General features: G+C 30.8%; 1 protein-coding gene across 3 annotated transcripts in view; it reads right to left on the reverse strand.

Moving 5' to 3' along the window:
• Nucleotides 1–1,409: 1,409 nt before the first annotated feature.
• LOC140431327 (uncharacterized) overlaps nucleotides 1,410–21,191 on the reverse strand; it is a 59,514-nt gene continuing 39,732 nt past the window's right edge. For 2 of the 3 annotated variants that reach the window (XM_072519259.1, XM_072519266.1), the window contains exons 5-6: nucleotides 18,057–18,523; nucleotides 10,600–12,260 (exon numbers count right to left, since the gene is read on the reverse strand). In XM_072519259.1, the coding sequence (XP_072375360.1) occupies nucleotides 12,084–12,260; nucleotides 18,057–18,523 (644 nt within the window). In that variant the 3' untranslated portion in view covers nucleotides 10,600–12,083. Of the gene's footprint in view, nucleotides 7,028–10,599; nucleotides 12,261–18,056; nucleotides 18,524–21,191 lie in introns of those variants that run through there. The other variant, XM_072519263.1, reaches the window with a different exon arrangement.

Here is a 21,191-nt window from a genome sequence, read left to right on the forward strand (position 1 = left end):
TAATAAATTTGGACAAGGTAATAACTGGGGTGTAACTACTGATCTCATAGGAACACCAGGTTTATGAATTTTTAGTAAATCATATATTAGTAGTTAGAGATTTGACAAAATGAAGGTTTTCTCTTTAATGTTATTTGATTGTAGGAAATTTTTGTGTTTAGGTAAGGTGGCTTTTAAATTAGTGACTAACTTGTTTAAAGGATTAAAAGTTGTTGGTTTATAAATTCGTTAGTTTCTGAATATAAATCAAATGCAGTTGTTTAAAACATTTAATTTTAATATTATTGACATTGTTTTTAAATTTGGTTAAATCTTTTTGTAGAGATGAAACAGTTGCGTTTCACGTTTGATTTAGAAATGTTGTCTAAATGTAAGCTTTCTATAACTGTCAATGTCTACTGAAAATGCTTCAATTGTTTTATTGTTAAACGGTACTAAGGTGGAGAATTTGACAAAAAATCAAGTTCCCTATTAGTAAAAGAACAATTTGTTAAGTTGACTATACGTTCATAAAATTTATACTTAAAAGAAACCCTCGGTCTATTGAAGTTTTGATTATCATTGTTATTGAGATTATTTTTCTCATTTAGCAAGTTGTGTAACTTTAAAATTTTTAATGTACTCTATACTATATCTAGATGGTTAGCCATAGAATCACTGAAATTAGCAAATGAAACTTTCCGTAAAATGTTAAAAGTTTTAGCTGAACAGTTTTCTAAATGAGCATAATATCTACAAAGTTAATTTTAAAGAAATTTCAATTCTTAGCTTAACGTTGGTGTTACCACAGAATACTAATCACAACTATTCTGTGGTGTTACTTTGAATTTGATGCACTTGTGAATGAACCATATTTCTATGTTCAGCAATTCTCCTTTCCTGGACAGTCTAGGTATTCCTTAAAGTCAACTGCCATACTGTAGATAATAAATTGAAAAATGACTGTATGACTTGTACACACTTCTAAAATATAGGTCAAAATTGGCAACACGTATATGTTCTCAAAAAACTTGATAGAGTGTAAAATTAGAAGAGTGATTGTCGACACAACACACATTAAAAAATATTAGAAGGCCAACTCCTCTGTTGTCAGGGTGAAAACATCTCATTTAAAAGGTGCTTGGTATACCAATGGATGAATTGTTGAAACAAGGGAAATCAGCTATGCCAAAAATGTCTAGAGGGTGAAAATTGCATTTAAATTGCCTTTTATTATACCTACATTATGATTTTATATTTGGGATTTGTATCTTAATAGTCAAGCTTCATTGCCCTGGCAACGTATTGTAGTTCCTATTATCACGTCATTTCTTTGACAAAAGATGATAATTTTCATTTCCATTTTATCTTCATCTTCTAGTTCAATATCCAGTTAAAAACAAAAAAAAACAAAATACATACAAAATAACATCTTTTTATTTATAATATAAAACGAATAACATTAAATGAGGGAAATAATCCACTTTTATCATCGATTTAAGAAAAAAGTTTGTTTCTATGTAGCTGCTTCGCTCGTTGATAAATGTGGATGAAATATGTGATGAGATGTAATTTACATATTATTTAAATTATATCTCTTCTATTTATTTATTTTACATATGTGTAATATACATTTAAATAAGTTTTGGTTTAACAAATTGGTAAATTCACTTAAGGAAACCAAAAGAGGTATACTAAATATAGATATTGTTACTCTCGTGAACCGTATACCTATATAAGATGAACCAAGTAAATGTATTAAGATGTACTGGACAAACTAACAGTGATGAGCGATCAAAAACAGATAGGAGTTTAGAATTGCAATCAAAACACAAAAAATGGAGAGCAATTGAGATTGTAACTGCAAACACGCAGCCAGAATTAATCCAAAATAGAAATTAAGAGTAGTAAAAAAAACAGTCCCAAAGAATATTGGAAGACTCATAGAGAAATATGTCCAGCAGTGGATTCAGTCTGAACTGACTGCATAGAGGAATTTGCATTGGTTTCCCTCTCGAATAACTAAAAACAATGAAACTATAATAAACTAAAACGTCATTTTGGTGCAAAAACCAGATATCTCAAAAATTTGATTATCAAATTTTCAGCAATTTCGTGATATAATATCCTAAACGGTGATAGTGAATAATATAGCAATTACTGTCTGATAAAAGAAAACCCTTTAAACCATTAATATTTGATCAGGACCAAATATTTCGATTACTAGCAACTAAAAAAAAACGAGGTATCAGGTTTTTACACGTGATAATATATTTTCTTTTTTGACCTTAATAAATCAAGTTATAAAATAGGTTACGAAATTATAAAATCCTAAACTACTTTCTTAAAACTACAAATCACAAAAATGGTTAAAAATATGTTCTATGAAAAATTGTATTTTAATAAATGGAAGTATCCATAATTGAACTGTTTGGCTCATTTTAAACAGTAAGATGTTTTCCATTCACATTTTCGAAGAATATAGAGAAACTGAAACTAACCACAAGCTCCAGTATAAGAAAAAAGTAACCAGTCGACATAAATGTGTACTTATACGAATTAAATGGACCAAACTCATGTTTTCCTGTAAAAATATGTTTTAAAAATGGATTTTATTCTAAAGAAGAGAACAAGAATGATTACTCTTTAAGGGCATATTACTATTGTAAAATGTCGATGTGTATCACTTTATCCATTGGTACTCGATAAAATACTGTAAGTATTTTCAACAAATACCTCACAAACAATCCATACCTTCTATCATCAGAGTATGCGATGTTGAAGTATATTTTTTGTTTAGATGTTTTATTGTGGAGTATATGTTAAATAACTTGATATTATAAACTTTACTATGTGGATGCATGGATTGCTAAAAATAGAGAAAAAAGCCGTACCTGAGAATTTGTAAAAGTATCATGTATAGAAACAAGGTACTACTGCAAGGAAAAAGATAATAAGTGTCAATATTTCAAAGAAAATTCAGAACAGAAACTTGGTTTGAAGATTATGGTAGTTGATCTGATTAATAGAAATGTCGTTACCGTAAAAACAGTTAATATCAGAAAACATAAAACAGTGATAGAAACTACTGAAATTTGAAGATAATTGATGACAATTGGACATAACACAATCAAATACTTATCTAAAAGTTACTATATATCAAATGAGTGGATACAGACTCAAACCAGATCATCAAATAATGAAAAAGGAAATGGATTCCTATAAAGTAAATTTAGATTTTGACGACTGTATCTAAAGGAAAGAAAGCTATTCCGAATAAGTGCATTTATCAGATGAATCGATTGACAAATTTGAAACTGGATTAGTCATAAAATGTATACAAAAAGGTCAGGTTTGTAATGAAATCTTTAGTCCAGTTTTCAAATTAGCTACAATAAGGTCTGTTCTAAGTATATCTGCCAATGAGCTGACTGACAGTTTGGCGACTGTACAGCGTTTTTGTATGTTGTGTTACAAGTATAAGTGCGACAACCAGAAGCTTTCACTGCTGAAACTGATAGAGTATGTCATCTTGAGAAAGTTTATATGGAAGTATGTAGTCTTAACCTAACCTAACCTAACCTAACCAAACGACGGGATGCTGGAACATAAGAATACGAGATTTCATAATATGCCTTGGTTTCAAGCAAAGTGATGCAGATTCATGTATTTTTATAAAGAATGAAGATAGCATCGCCATAGTATTGTACATCGACTATGGACTGTTACCATCCAGTTGTAATAAAAGAAGCTAGATGCTATATTGATTAAATTAAGAAGTATCTTTTTCTTTATACTAGTAGGAATCAAAAAATATAATATTAAAAATGTATGGGAAAAATATTTACATAGATATTTTATATTATTGTCTTCTTATTCATACCAAATATAAATTTTAGCTATAAATAAATATACATTACAGAGCATACATAAAATAGATGAAGAACCACATTCGACATCTAATTACTCAATGTTTTTTTGGAAGCCGTTTGTTGTTAAAACCGGTCGTGCTTCAGCCTATTGGCTTATTATTTATATTATTTCTGGTGTCAGCCGGAATTGAACCCAGACCAACCAGGTTCAATCCCATCCGTATATATGGTATTGGTGTAACACTTGCATTGGTGAGCATGCTTGACATGAGAACGATCTGTAGGACTTTCTAGAATCAAAACTGTCGTCCACAAAGTTTTAATAATAAGTCCATTTACTTCTCGTTTTTGGGTTGGCAAAACATGACATGTCTACTATTCTGAACAAAATCATAAAAAAAAGGGTATTCACTAAACAATTAGCTAATACGTTATTAAATTTCGTTGCACGTTAGGGTGGTTAGTTCAAGAAACGTTGGCAATAGACTTCAAAAATTTCAAGAATTTAGAGGCCATCAAACTTTCAAAAAGGTTTACTGAAAAATTGGGCTAGATTGACATATTAACTATTGCCATACTACTACAGAGTTGTTTTCCCAAGCTTTGTTTACGAATGGCTGGAGTTGCAAAACATGATATGTGACATATAAGCATGTGTTTGTTTACACAGAGTCAGAAATTCTCTTACTCTAAGATATGGGATTAGGCAGGACTTAATATATAACATATCAAGTTCTGCCGTATCTAATAAGTAGTAGAGCTGACATATCATAAATTTCATTCTCATTTTTAACGGTTTCACCTTCACCACAGGCATATCAATCTCTGACAATTTAAAGAAATGTTACTATATAACATATCAAGCCAATAATCTGATTTTGGCAAAAAGTCGCGACATCAAGTTTTGCCATACCACTACAAACACATTTCACACTTAAAGATGAAAACTTTCAAATTCGACGACAATTACTCAACTTAAGCTGTTCTATTTATCATCTCCAAAAATGCAGCTTGTGCCAAATTATTTTGTTATATTTTCCATGTCAAAATTCAATTTTTCGATAGTACTATTATATTTAAAATAAACTAGAGTAAATAACAAACTCAATACGATACACTCTACTTAAGCACTAATTAAAGGAATAATGTCCAAATTATTGTTGTCCAATTGCTTTATTACATTCTTTAATATTTTAATACTTCTCATCAAAAGAGTTGTAATCTTCTGCGCCCACTGATGATGGATCATCATGATTAGGTTACGACCACTGTCTTTAATAATATCTGCCACAGTTGCATACGGAACGCCAGGGGATAATTCCAAGCAGTGTCTTATAAACCCAGAAATCAAAGTACCATAAAATAAGGGTGCCATATAGTATGTAAAATTAGTGAGGCAACAATTTACTGAATGTTCACAAACATTTACAAAATCATTAACACACAGATACTAGTTCGACTAAACAAAAGAAAGAAATGAGAGTGCACTAAAAATATTAAAATATTGAATAAAATTATACAAATAATACAGTATTGTGTGAATTAATATGGACGTCAAATTTTACATTTTAGCAGTTGACAAGTTATGACACATACATATCAAGCTACAGGCATGTTAACATTTTGATCTTTTATTTGGATTATCGTTTTATTTCCAAAGTACGCTGAATTATGGCTTTATTTGCTTTTTATTTTTGAAGATTGATATTACTTCCAAAACTAATATTGTTATTTTGGGTGAACACATGTCAATGACTCAAAGAGATATTGTTAGAAATAGATAGGAGTTGTACACAAGATTTTGAAACAAAAAAGAGACACTGAGATGATTGAGGTAACAGATAGCGGAAATATGAAAGGAAAACAAACAGCAAGAGATGAAGAAAAAGAAACAGCAATGAATGAAGCTTTTTATTAGGTAAAGTGAATCAAACCATAAGGAAAAACCATAGAGATTGAACCAGGTACAAAGGTACTCTATGAAAACAAGTATACGCCTGAGTTACTGTTAAGACAAAATGTGGAAAAAAATATTAGGCCGCAGAAGTTATTAACTTCTGTCATGATATAAAAACGATACGATTGGAAAAAAATATCTGAGCTGAAGTACTGAAGATTGAGAAAAAAATATTGTTCATTTTTTTGGTAAAAGGACGGCGATCTCGTTTTAGAGTAAGTGACAACGGAAAACTTACGACTGCTCATATTGGTTAAACAGTTAAAAACCGTTGAAGATTTTTTTTATAGGGGTAACGATTCCCATAAAAAGTGTCGATTGAAGGTATGAAGTTGATGCCAATGTCAAGCAGTTTTTTAAAAGATTCGGTTCCATGTTACATGCCAATAATAAATTTCAAGGAAAAAAATATATAATGCTTGAATGGCCAGAAAACTTTTATTCCAATTGAAAATATGTGGGCTATTGTAAAAGCCAGACGTTGTAAAATATATTGCACAACAAAAACAAAACTGAGTGTAATTCAGATATTGTTTCTACATCTATAAATATCAGAAAAACTAAAAAATGTTTGATTATACGCCAAAAACACGTTCAAGAAGTTATGAACGTCAAGGGAGGACATATGTCTCTATAAAAACAATAAATTGTAATACTTTGTCTTGTTCTGTAACTATGAATCTTGTTTATTTCAAATTATGACTTGTGTTCACATTAATTCGCATAATTCTGTAGGCCATCAAAGCAGCAATAGAAGCACACAAAAATACAATAAAAAACAGTGACAAAAAGCGACTTCTTATCAAAGGTATTATTCATTACATCGGTAAATAAGACAAAGAAAGTTTCGGTTCCAGTTGTTAATATTTCTTTATGCCGAAGAATACTTAGAAACAAAAAAAAATTACAAGATAAGAGAAAAATAGTAATAGTAATAATAGTTTAAAAGTAATAAAATATTGAGTGTAAGAAGGCCAGAGAAAAATAGTCAACAATACGAAAAAATAGATATTGAAAAATTAACTCATAACGGACTAATCCACATAAAAATGATTTTTGTATGGATCAGTTGGGGTTTTTAAGGGAGTCTACAGCTTGTTTTGTGGATGATACTTCTGATGATAATAAGTACAAACTGGATTCCATATAATTGCACTTTAGGGAGTAGAAACTTGACTAGCAATGTTTCTTTTAAGTCAAGCGGGCAATAGGTACTAATCTGAAAAAAAAAGGAAAAATAACTGATAACATAAATAAATATGCAATAAAAAAACTGACAAATGCCTCCGATTGTGCAAATATTAATAATCAAACGCCTTGCAAATATTTCAAACAAAAAAATCAAGATTTACAGCTCTGAGAACATTTATCTTTATCTTTCAAAATTGCAGAAAAGGCGCAGTAATTGTTACTCCAAAATTTATTAATTTAAATTGTATAATTCAGAAAAAAGATGGGGGGAGAAAATTTTAGCCGCACTGTATACTATGATATTTATAAAAGAAAGTAATGTACTGAAAAAAGAAGTACTTTTTTGAATACACGAAATATTGTGTATAATTCAGCTGTTAATAAGAATATTAAACTATTAAAAGGTACATAATTACTATATTATAAAAAAAGAACTAGTGGCTTTTAGATCTGAAAAGTATAAATAGAAGAACAGAACCCACACAGGCTTATAAATAAACGACGGAATAAAACAGGGAAACATTTTAAGGTACTAGTACAGATTAGAAAGCTAAAAAATACATACTTTCAAAAAAAAATCTCAGCTCCTTTATTAGATACCAACATGAAATATTAGAATCGAACATGATTTTTAAATATTATTTTATCTTTGAATTAAACAAAAGCATTTTTTTTTAGTTCCCATGTACTAAAAACAGGGCGCTAGAGGGTTTTATAGAGGAAGTTTCAGTTAAAAGTCTCAAAAAAGGTGTCCGATGGCGCTCACTAAATCTTAGGATTGGCACATCTGAAACAAAAAATTCCAACAGGATTACCTAAAGAAAGAGTCCGTACAAGACAATTAACCACTTTTTAGAAAAAAAGTCGAAAAATATATTTTGACATACAAAAATTGGTAAAAAAAATCGATTTTTTTCAAATTTTTCTTCAACAAATTGTAGCCATTTTGTTTTTTTATTTTAATTTTCGATTAGAAGTGGTTAATTGTTTTGCAAGAGCGTTTTCTTTAAGTAATCTCGTTGGAATGTTTTGTTTAAAATGTACCATTCTTGAGAATTAGTGTCCGCTATCGGGCACCTTTTTTTGAAATGTTATCTTAGGCGCCTTTACAAAAAGGGCTATTCATGGGAACTAAAAATAAAAAAAAAATTGTTTAACTCAAAGATAAAATAATATTTAAAAAAATTCATGTTCATATCTAATAAAGATGCTGAATTTATGAACAAAAAAAAAGATTATAATATATTGAATAATTCAATTTTAAGTCAAAAGCCACTAGAAATGAAGGGCAGAAAAAAAATTACTTAAAGCAACTACAATACCAGTCATAACAAACGTACCCAAGAACTAGATAATTTATAGAAAAACATTAAATAAAATGAATGAGAAGAGATCAAGCGTTTCAAAAGTTATAGCAGGGATTGGAGTAAAAAAAATGAATAAATAAAAAAATATGGTCGTCATGGAGCATTTTCGCCGTCATTTTCTTTTGTAAACAATAAATTAAAAGTATACAAATCATATGAGATGTGTAGCATAGACAATAACCGTCGTGGATAATTCAAAACCAATCTAGCTGCCTCGAAATCCAAATAATTGATTTATTTGAAACAACTAGGTCACGCTTATGCTACGAATTCAAAGTTTTTTCGGTTGATTGTGATACAGTTTGAATACGTATACAGTATTTAATTATATTGTTATTAAATTAATATTGAGTATAAAAGAAGTTTTCAATCTAGTGATGACTTCCGGAAAAGGAAAATTCGATCTTTATTTTCATAAAAATATGATTTACTACAAACGTTAAAGCTAAGCACACAATTTGAAAAAAAAAAGCAAATTATATCTCATAGTAAAATTGGTCTGACAGTAAAATGAAATTACTTGGAAAAATCACTTACAAAATTTACTAACGCAAAGTGATGAGTATTTATTGCTCAATGTGAAAAATAATTTGTACACATTAACTTGGAAAAAAACATAGCCCAATATTATAAAATAAATGTATTATGCTTAGTTATAGTCTGTCTGTTGGATATTTGCAAAGTATGACATTATTTTCGAACTATTTTTTTATAGTATCTTTTCTAAAAGACACACAGAACCTAAAACCGTGAAATTAAGATTTATTCTTATACGTCAAACAAAGCAACGTGATCATGGACAGTGATTATTGATTCACATTCTGGCCACTGGGAATTTTGAGTTTTGATAGTTTTGCACAAACAGCGCGTTTGTTTACAGCTACTATTTTGGTACTATTTAAAGTTTCAGTTGTTTGATTTATTTTTAAGCTTTTAGAGGGTTTGTCCCCTTAAAACTATGTTTAAATATTAAGTAGAAGCATAAAACGATGCAATAAAATTATATATAATTTTGAAAATAACATTAGTCGTGTAAAAAGAGGTATGTTGCTAACAAACCTACAATTTTTGTGTAAAGTTTCCAGGATTTTGGACAGTAGTGTACTAATAACGAGGGATAATATTGTGTAACCTTAAATTAATATGGAACATGTTTCCTGTCAAAATATACAAGTAATAGAAATACTTTGTGAAACGGTAGAACACATTTTCAAGGGTTTTTTTATTTTTAGAGTATGTCTAGAAAACCATTAAGCTCCCAAGCACAGCAACTGTGCTGAAGGTGCATGCATACTTTGAATTGTAAAAAAGGAAGGTGAGTTTGACCTACAACATATTATCCTATATCTCATAGTTATCTATATTTATTATCTTTTAACTATTTTGTGTGCATAATACTCAGTATACACCTTGTGTACAAGTATACAAGTCTTGAGATTTCCGATTACCAGTAGTAAACTAATATCACTAATAATCATAATTACCAGTGAGTAAACGAAATATTCAAGAACGAAGAACATTGAGGAAGATTATAAATAAATCGAAACGTGCGTCGCCAATTTACCAAATCGATATTTTTGATTTATAATCCACCAATCTGCATATCAGTAGTGAAAACAACTCCTATAATTCTGATTATTACAGTTTAAATATTAATTTGCTATATACACCATTTTTAGACAACCTGTGCATTCCCGAAAATTGTGTTTTTGCAAATATCCAGCAGACAGGACTAACTAATCAGTACCCATCAATATAAATTCAAATATTGGAAGAACTTGGCAATTTTCCTGTGAACAATACAACAAAAATCTTTTTAGAACTGAAAAGATGTTTCTTGGAATATTAATTAGACAAAATTGGTAGAAATTTATTAATAATAACTTAATAATTGGAGTATTAAAATATGGCAGTTTGAAAAAGGATGTTAGTCTCAAAAATGAATGAAACTCATTCATTGATCCAAATCATAAAATTATACCCATACTAGATTATTCATCAATATGCATTGTAGAAACATATTTTTTGAAATTTGAATTTAGCCTGAATTATCGGAGCCAAATTGGATTTTTAATTTAGCATATTTTTGGATATTCCCATGCATTTCATGAATTTTCTTGACTTTGTAACAATTTTTTTTTTAATTTAAATGTTTTAATTATATTTTGTTTAGCTTGTGACAAAAGTTTTCAGGGCTGTAAAATTTTAAAAAATGAATAAATAAAAATATTGATATGAATAAAAATATTTATAAATAAAAAAATATAATTTGGTCATATACATGTACATGTAGAAATGATTCCTAAAGTATCCAATCTTCTTTCATAATTTCACTCCAAAAGTTTCTAGCGCCCGCGTTCTCTATGGGTACGATCGCAATTAATAACTCTTCATGATCTTGAACAGCTATTGTCACCAAGGAGAATTGTCTACTTGGTAATAGCATGTTTTTATCCACATATTCTCCTTTGCGTTTGTACCATTTCTTTATCGCTCACTCCAAAAGTTTCTAGCGCCCGCGTTCTCTATGGGTACGATCGCAATTAATAACTCTTCATGATCTTGAACAGCTATTGTCACCAAGAAGAATTGTCTACTTGGTAATGGCATGTTTTTATCCACATATTCTCCTTTGCGTTTGTACCATTTCTTTATCGCTGAAAAAGATGGATTGAACTCGAAGAATGTGTGCAATGATACGAAAGTACTTTGGAGATTAATATATATGCAAAACTCAGATGAAAAATGTTTCAGTTATAAAATGGTCGCACATTTGTTAAAAAAGATCCGTGTTCTGGTCAGCTTTTTTTACTGTAACACCGAAATATACCGAAATTGTACGGCTAACGATTGAAAATCGACATCTGAAAGCGAAAAGATTCGTTTAGAAGTCGCTCTGGACAACTTAGAAATAGCTGTTAAATATGAAATATATTTAAAGAGACTACTACCAGGAATGGATCGTAGGTTTACGATAATCCCGTAACAAAACAACAGGCTTTACAATGGAAGTTTCCATCCTAGCGTATTTCTCTTGAAGTCCTAAATGATAGTACAATGCAGTGAGAAGAAAACGACCCATTTGTGGCCGAGCAGCGACTAGTTTCCTCCTCAAGATACTTCGTCAGGATAGTTATCAAGCCTTACGCCTCAGTTTTTGGCAAAACCCAAGGTTACACTACTCCGCACAGTTCCAACATAACATCCTGCAACTTTTTGATGTTTCTAAAACTGAAAATGCCACTTAAACGTCAACGTTTCGACGAAACAAAGACGATTCAAATGAAGGCGATGACATCTCTGAAGGCCATTACAAAAACTTAATTAAAACTGCTTCAATGACAAACACCAATGGAGGAGTATTGTAAGTCGAATAGGAATTATTTCAAAGAATACCACGAGCTGGATGACGAATAATAAAACATTCCGGAGTTATAAACGAAGGTCGGATACATTTTGGACGAACATCGTATATTTAAAAATGGAATCTTCAAAAAGTATCAATACAACCCATCATCCAATGACCGATAGAGCACTGCAGAAAAAGAAATATTAACTTGAATAACATAAAAACATATTAAAATTTATAAATGAGCGCACTTCAATGTCTTTCACTAAAAAGTGCAATCAAAATCACTCGGGATTGGTAGTTAGAAGTGTATCAGTATTGGAGTTCTCAGGACTGTGTTAATAAACAAAATATATAACAATGAAACTTTATAGCTGTCCAGGAGGATGTCGTTGTAATTGTGGCAATCTATGTCCGTGATGTTCCAGAATATGTACTAATTCCATTATAGGAGGCACTTGTCCAACGTACCTAAGATGAGGTTCAGCGGGAAGTGCTTTCTTTCTTTGTTCGTAGTGTTTTTTAATATCCAGGGTAGGATCGATCTGTAAAAGATATTTTATTTAGTAATAAATCCAAACGATAGAGAATTTAATATAAACAATTTGTTTTATTATTTTATATATGTTAATAATATACTGGAACGCAAAATTAACGGACACTCAGTTTGATGTATTTTTTCGTTATAGATAAAAACTTAATTTTTTTTATTTTATTTTATGTCTTATTAGCAATAATGTTTTTTCTTGTTTCAACCTGTTTAGATGATTTTTGCCAACAACAGTTCTACACAAATTTTTGTTATTAATCTGAAATAGTGATGTTTATGTGTACATATACAACCTACCCTAAAATTGACCAAATTTCCAATACAATTCTTTTTACTTATTCACTATTAACATTACCTTATTCACACAGAATTAGTTTGAATTACACTACAGGATATTAGTTATTAAAGAGGTATTTTATGTCGTCCTGTAATAAAAGCTCCTTTATTTTGACATATACGCATGCCCTGTTTTGCGTCCTTTATTTTTGTCCTTTAATAAAATACAGGACCCCTGTATCCTGTTAAATACAGGCCAGATAACTTTTATTTAAAGATCCCTTATTTTTATGTAACCTGTCATATTACGAGTAGAAGGGAGAAAGACGTGTAACTTCACTTATATTTATTTGGATATTTGATCAAATTTATTGTATGATGTTTTGTTTTATTTAATGAATATTGTTTTTAGTATTATTATTATTCTTAATTAGTAAAGTCTTCATGATTATTTTCATTATTTTCATATAGAGTTGTTACTTATATTCATAAGTAACAACTCTATATCATTTGCGCCAGCTAAACTATCTAGCTATATCTAATGGTTCTTCTACATTTTAAGATGAGTATTATGGATTAAAGAATTATTTAAATAATAATTTAATTAAATTGAACGTTTTACTCTTACCTTATTTTAATTTTTAATCTAGGATTAGCTATAAAACTAACAAACATAATCTTATAAGCATTTATAGGTTATTTATATTATATAAAAATATATGTCATTTGTCAAAATAAAAGATTTCTTTAACATGTTAGCGATAACTCTCTTTCAGACATACTCTCAAGTATTTTTTACTTTATTAAAGGATCCTGTAATAAAAGCGACTGTCATCTAATGGTTAGTAGGCAATTACCTGCCTCATAGCCAGGTAATTTAACAATTTTAACTACTGTTTAATCCGTTTAAACCCAACCACTGTTGGCTTTTGGGTTATTTTGCAAGTAAAGTAATTAATCACATGTTTGCATATAATAGTCAAAATTTGACCCTACGTTTTTATTAATTTAGTGGGTTTACTTGCTTTTAGGTTCACTGAAGATGGACTGATTAGTTATGAACTTAATCCTTTTGGATTTTTAAATTTAATTGGGTGTCCGGTTAATTTTGCACTCAGTGTATAATAATTAAATGAGTTTTTATTAAAATAATACATGATTCCATTTCATACCGATATTAAAATTTCGATTAGTATCAGTTTACCGCGTTTAACGAATTGACTAGTAAGGATTTTTTTAATTATAATTGTACTATGACGAATGATCCCTATTTGAAAGTTTAACAGCCGGTTTCCGAAAGGCTGATCATTATCAAAATTAGGTAATCTACTGTTTACAGTCGATTAAATGCATTTTGAGTTGCAGAAACATCGATCAAACTTCAATCACATAACACACATTAACTAATCTAAAAAGCAAATAATCGATGATTAACAGAAGTATTTTGGGTTTCCGAAACGCTAATTATCGTTTTATCTATGTCAAACTTCTGTCATACTTACTAGCTTGTCAGGTAATCTGAGATTTTTGGACGATTAATCTTATAATCTTTGGTTATGTACCAATGGTTGTAAGTAAATAAAATAAAATCTTTGGTTACGTGGTAAGATACATAAACCTAAGGTATTTTATAAAAAGCTGTTGTTTAGAAAGAACCCAAAAATATTGTTACAAAGGTTCATTTTAAGAATTAAAGATGATAAATGACAAATTGGTAAACATTAACGAACGACACAAAATTATTAGTTAGTTAGGTTATGTTTGTTGATTTCCATAATGCAGATTACACATAAACAGGAATGATGGTAAAGTGAAACAGCAACATTACTTTCTTAATTTAGAGCAAGATAAAGAACAATTCGTACAGAAATAATAAACGATTACAATCGATTCTACTGTTTCCATGTAAAATCGTATGTCAAATAATCTATAATCGGTGATCACGCAATTTTACCATAATTTTCGTTTCGGAAACCTGTCGCTTGTTAACAATTGATCAAATTTGATACTTGATTACATGATTAGAGATTTGAATAGCGTTTCGGAAACCGGCCGTAAGTTAGATCGTAAAACTGACATACAGTCAAACCTACGGTAGTCTATAACAGACATGGCTGGTACATATTGAGAACTGGCAAGTTCAATGTATAAACTATGAATTTCATCTTGTCTTGGAAACTTCGACCAGTAGAAGTCTGGTTATAGTCTGGTTATTCCGAAATATATCTGGTTTCTACATCATATGAAAATAATATCCATCGGATAATATATATCTTCAATAAAATATGTGAGAAGACCGTGGTTAACAAAGACCATGGTCTTCTGCCGGTACCTGGAAACCCGAAGTGAAACAGGTCCAACCACAGCCTAGTACTTACATTACGAAGTTTAATAACCACGACGAAATGTGGACACTAAGAATGATAAAACTGGGGAGGCACCAGTTGAATGGTCCAAAGAACAAAACATATATCTCGTTTTTGATGCCAAAGACGAAGGAATATTTACATCAGCCGCACGAAGAAAGGATTACAGCTTAAGCATTATCCCAAAAACCGTCAACGATAGGCCACTAACAGCTTCTAAAAGCATACTTGCACACTTCCCACAGTTAACATCATCCTGTGCTTATTAATATGAGCATATCTATACAAATAATCAGATCAAACCCTCGACCTAAGTGGAACTTTAGAAAGGCGGAATGGAAGAAGTTCTCAGAACAACTGTGCTGTGACTTATGCAGGATTCTACCAACCAGCGATGGGATGGTGGTTGGTGAAAGTAAGATTTATGGATGCAGTAAGAAGTCCCGTAAAAGCAATCATCCCTACGGGATATCGTAAGGGCTATGTGCTCGGATGGACTGAAATATGCGAAGATGTATAGGCAGTCACAGAGTGTTGACTGACAAATAGCTGATGAGTTCTTACACAATATCAATACAGCTAGACACCAAAAGTCAAAAACCTTAACAAAACAGACCGCCAGGCATTGGTCTCTGTTGCGAAAATTTTGAAAAGTTGTCCGCAATCCAAAGATGATAAAATATACTTTAACAAGGTTGCGTACTATATAGTATTTATATCTAGAGCTCCACGAACACTTATAACGAATGTGAAAAGAGATTTAAGTGACGAGCGCAATAGACGCCTAATATTCACCAAAAATTCGATATTCGAAATCACAAAAGCTTTCGAATGAAATAAAATCAGATAAACCACCTAGTTTTGATGGCATTCATCCAAAGTTCCTTATACACAGCGGTGCATGAACGAAACAGTGGCCTCCGGGTAGAAGGTATCCTTCACTCCGACATGTCTCCTTCGAATACAGGCCAGAAAACTACGTCCCATACAACTGCTGTATATAAACTGATCAAACAGCTTCTCCTTAAAAGAAGTCATAACAGTATACTTGAAAATATCTCCATTAAACAAACAGGCTTTCGCATCACCGAAACTGTACGGATCAAACCTTGTCACCAACTACGTAAAGCTGGATTTCAAAAGAAACAAAAAACTGCCGCAGCATTCATAGTCTGTTCGGAGATGGAGATATTTTGCAAAAGAATAACCTATCGCATTAATAACATGTACAACAGAACCTGGGGCATAAGAAGCTCCTTTTTATATATTAACACCATATATTTTAACACATCTGGTCGTATATTGTCTATCCTTACGACTTTTTCCGTTTTTAGTTTTCGAAGGGATTTTGTAGTTTCTTCAAATCTAATTTCGTGTTCTTCTACTTGTCCTCTTTCTTGCATATTGTGTTCTTCCTCCTGTTCTTCGCTTTCCTGTTTTAGTTTTAGTTGTTGTCCAAGTAAATATTTATAGTATTCTCTCCATCATTATATTATGTTGATTTTCTGTGTAATAGTTTGTCAATCTTTATCTCTTACATTTTTTAAAAGTGTGTTTCCCTTAATTTGACTTTTTTTCTCTGGTACTTTATATCTTGAGTAGTCCTCCGTATTTTTGGTTTTTCCAAGATATTTCCTTCACATATGTTTCTCCTTCTTAATTTCTTCTATTTCGTTATTCCACCAAGGTGTCTGTTTCCCTCCATTCTTTTTTTAATAACCCCTTCTTCAAGTGCCATCTCCATCCCCTCAGAAGGTTGGCAACCATCATGGCAATTCGCACTTTTGATACCGCTGCTCTAAAGAGCTCAACAGAAGTGCAGTTAAACCAAGCTCTCAAATTGTTTAACCAGAAGATGCGTCTTCTTCCGCGACTCCTTCTACCCTGTATTCTACCTTGCATTATTAATTGCAACAAGTTATAACGCTCGCTCCTCATGACATGTCCCAGATATTGCGGTTTTCTGACTTTAATTGTATTTAAAACCTCTTTATCTTTTCCCATTCTTCTCAACACCTCGACACTCGTGACTCTATCCACCCAACTTATTCTTAATATCCTTCTGTAGGCCCATAACTCGAAGGCTTCTAATCTGTCCGAAACATCTTTCTTTAATGTCCAAGCCTCCAACCCATAAAATAATACGGTGAACACGTAGCATCTCAGAAGTCTTATCTTTAAAGAAATTGAAATGTCCCTGTTGCAGAGTACTCTTTTCAGTTTGTTGAAACCTCATGTTGAATAACCCCACATGTAACTAAAAAATGTTTTAAAACATAATAAGTAAGATGAACAGGAATAATATATTATAAATTCAAAAGTTCACTTAAAGTGGATCTGTCCCCTAGTTAAATTACAGTCCTTATGTCATGATCTCTCAAGCCACAACCTCTCTCTTGGTATAAAAGTAAGTAAGCTGCGTTGCTACGTCTTCTCTTTCCTTTTTATGGTGTTAAATCCTGGACCTTAAACGATGCTATGTGCAGAAGATTGAAACCATTTGAGATGTGGCTACATCGGAGAAGATCTCATGGACTGACCAAGGCACAAATGAGAAAGTCCTGAGAAGAATGAAGAAGGACCGAGAAGTACTGACCACTATCAAATCTCTAAAGTTACAATACTTTAGACACATTATGCGAAATGAATCTAGATATGCCCTGCTACAAGCCATCCTGCAAGGAAAAATATTTGAAAATCGAGGTCCAGAAAGAAGGGAACCTCAGAACCTCGTTCAACACAACATATGTGCAGCTTTTCCGCCTGCTGCAGATAAGATAAAGATTGTCATGATGACTCAGACAGACACGGAGCCTATTTACTACATGAAATCATATTTTTATGAACTTGCTTACTAATTTACAATAAATAGCATCTAAAAAGTAAGGACTTAATATTTCGTACATTTTTTAGAAGTCCATATATCGGTAATCAAGCACCATACAAAAAAATAGTGTTAAAATTCATATCTAATAAAAATATAACTGACCGAAATATGAAAAAAGCCATTATTTTACTTTTATTTCGTTGTCGGATTCACGTGAAATGTCCCTTAACGTAATTGATGATGTGAAATAAATTTATTACGCAAATTATGAGTTTTTATTACCATTATTATCGCTTGTCAACTACGGAGGTACTATACTTACTTTTAGTTTGTTTGGATCAACTTTAGATTTTGCAGCTTCAGCAGCCTGGAGAACGTTGGTCCGATTAATTTCGTTGGAATCACTGTATAATGGACACCTTTCAAATCGATCGCCTCCCAAACCATTGAAATGTTTATAATCTTTGACTGGTTTTTTACATACATAACACATTGTCGCTCCACAGATGCAAGTCATCTTATTGCAACCTTCCTCTTTGTAGAAACTTTTGCCACATTTGTAACATTTGCGAAGCAAGGCTTCTGTCATTTGATTTTCGACATAGATACGAGCTTTAACGTCATCATCCTTTTCAATTTCATCACATTTATAAGGCACGTGGTTTTCTTCTTTGCATAATCTACAAGACTCTTTCATACAATCAGGATTGAGGCAACGGAAAATTTTATCTTCAGCGTTCGGGATACTCGCGAAGTCGCAGAACGGGCAAGACTCGAGCTCATCAATACCTACAAAAAATATATAATAATATATATTCACAAAAAGAAATTTGAAGAGTTGGGAATATTAATAGCTAACTATAAAAATTATAACTAGACTGTTAATGTCAACGAATTATATAGTCATAGCAGACTGTTTTTATTTTAATTTTTGATATTTTAACGTATGTTTCTAAAATCAGATATAATTTCTTATTTTCACAAAAAAATGTTTTAGTAAAAATTTACAAAAAATAAAATCTACAGTTCTTTTTTAAATATCTACAAAATAAAACATGTTAGATATATACAACCTCATATCAAATGAATGGTAATATTTTCTACAAAATACAATACTAATGTGCAGGGTTTTCCAATTAAATAGTTTTTAAGTGGTTCAGTACATACATAATGTTGTGACTTTTACATTAATTCATAAAACTAATAATAGCTTGAAGTTTACTGAAGTTTTGTAAAATAAATTGTATTAATAACTAGAGCTGGCAGTTATTTATGTTTTTAAAAGCTCTACAATCAAGATGGTTTTTAATGAAAATGAGCAAATTACTGTTTTAATGATAAGGGACTACGGAGATAGAAAAGATCTTACAACGAAGTAGCAAACTTGTTCAACGATATTTTCCCAAATCATTCTCCTATCCATAAGGCGACCGTAGAAAAAATTGTAAGGCAGCAGTATAAAGACGGTAACAGACAAAACTGTTATAAATTATTACATAAAGATTCATTTAAACCCTACTTCACCCAGTTGTAGCAAGAATTAAATGAAGATAACTAGGATCGTAGATTACAGTTTAGTGATGTAATGATGAATAGCATTGTATCTGACAAGAACTTTGTTAATAAGATATGTTTTCCGACGAAGCAATATTTATATTGTATGGGAATGTAAATCGCCAAAATTTAAGGTATTGGAGTGAGGCAAATCCACACTGGATACGTGAAAACCATGATTAAAGACAACAAAAACTAAATGTATGGTCGGGTACAGTGGGTACTCAGTTAATTGAACCGTTTTGTATAGAAGGAAATTTAACAAGCGATAATTATATTAAACTTAGAAATGAAACTATAACTGTCCTAAAAAACACGTTTAGAATCAATTTTAATGAGATATGGTTTCAGCAAGACGGAGCTTCAGATCATTTTGGTGTAAATGTTCAGTTTTATTTAGATCAGACATTTTCCGGACGATCGATTGGTAGATTAAGTAGTATTGAATGGCCTCCTCGTTCACCCGGTTTTAATCATAAAGATAATTTTTATTACGAATACTTGAAAATTAGAATTTATAAAAGTAACCTGCATGTATTGCAGAGCTAAGGCAAAGAATTATCGATGAATCCATATTAATTTCTACATAAACATAACAGAAATTTAATAGACGCATTCTACCATGGTTTAGGATACTGTCAAATTAACAAAAGAGGACATTTTGAACACTTGATGAGGTAGACATTAATTTAGCAATGTAGTAAACTTTTAATTATTACGTTCAAATTTAGTTGAATCAAAAAATTTATTGAGACAATACGCATTTCTAGGCTTTAGGGTTTCTAAGCGTTTAGGCTTGTTTTATCTTTTTAAGATGTTCCTAATTACATAAAATCGAAATTACTGTATACAGTTAAACTTGTATGGAAGTGGAGATATAAGAAAAATAGTAAATCTGGCAACGTTACAAACATCAAATTTCAAATCTTCATTTTGAAGAATAGATATATCCCTGTTATTGTATAATTCGGACCATCTGTTAAAGAGATAATAAATTATGCGTTTAGAGACTTTTAGTTCACTTTATGTACATGTATTGTTATGACGTGTTGTTTGATTGTATTATGAGCAATGAGTATTTTAAAATAATATATAATATATATATATATATATATATATATATATATATATATATATATATATATATATACATATATATATACTAGCGGTCCAACTCGACATCGAGTTTTGATGTAAGTTTTGCTGATATTTAAGAGGGGTGGAGTCTAACGATCCATCGTTTCCGTCGCCTGGTGTAAATGTTCCAAATATCCTAAAAATAAACTGTATCGACGCCAATTTTTTTAAATTGAAAATCAATACAGTAGCTTTTTAGGATTTTCAGGAAGATTTACATTAGGAAACGGAAACAATATGATTGTTAGACTCCGCCCCTCTTAAATAAAAACGGAAGTAAAACCGGAAGTAACTTTTTTTTACATATTTTAGATTGTAAAATGGCACGTTTAAGAAAAAGAAGTCGGTTTGAGACCTCTAACTAACTAACTAACTAAATTTATATGTAAATATTATTTAAATTTAAAAAATACAGAAAACAGTATGATGCTCCGCTCTAGTCTACACTACCGCCTACTGTTCCACTTTTTTGAGAATACGCCACAATTTTACTTTATAATAAGTTTATTTTTAACAAAATTAATAATATATTTCTAACTAATAAATTAAAAAGTAAATTAATTAAAGTTAGGTTAGGTTAGGCTAGGATATCTTACCGGAAGTAAATACTTCCGGTTTCATAATTCTGAATTCAATCAGTGAGTATAAGCAAAAAGTAGACGCGGGCATATTTTAAAAATACATTGAAAATTAGGACTTTAAATTTTGAAGAATGAAACCTGTAAAATTCCTATACTTTACTATAGGAAAAATTCATTTTATGGCC

The sequence above is a fragment of the Diabrotica undecimpunctata genome, chromosome 1 (genome assembly GCF_040954645.1).
Source record: "Diabrotica undecimpunctata isolate CICGRU chromosome 1, icDiaUnde3, whole genome shotgun sequence".
Classification (NCBI taxonomy): Eukaryota; Metazoa; Arthropoda; class Insecta; order Coleoptera; family Chrysomelidae; genus Diabrotica; species Diabrotica undecimpunctata.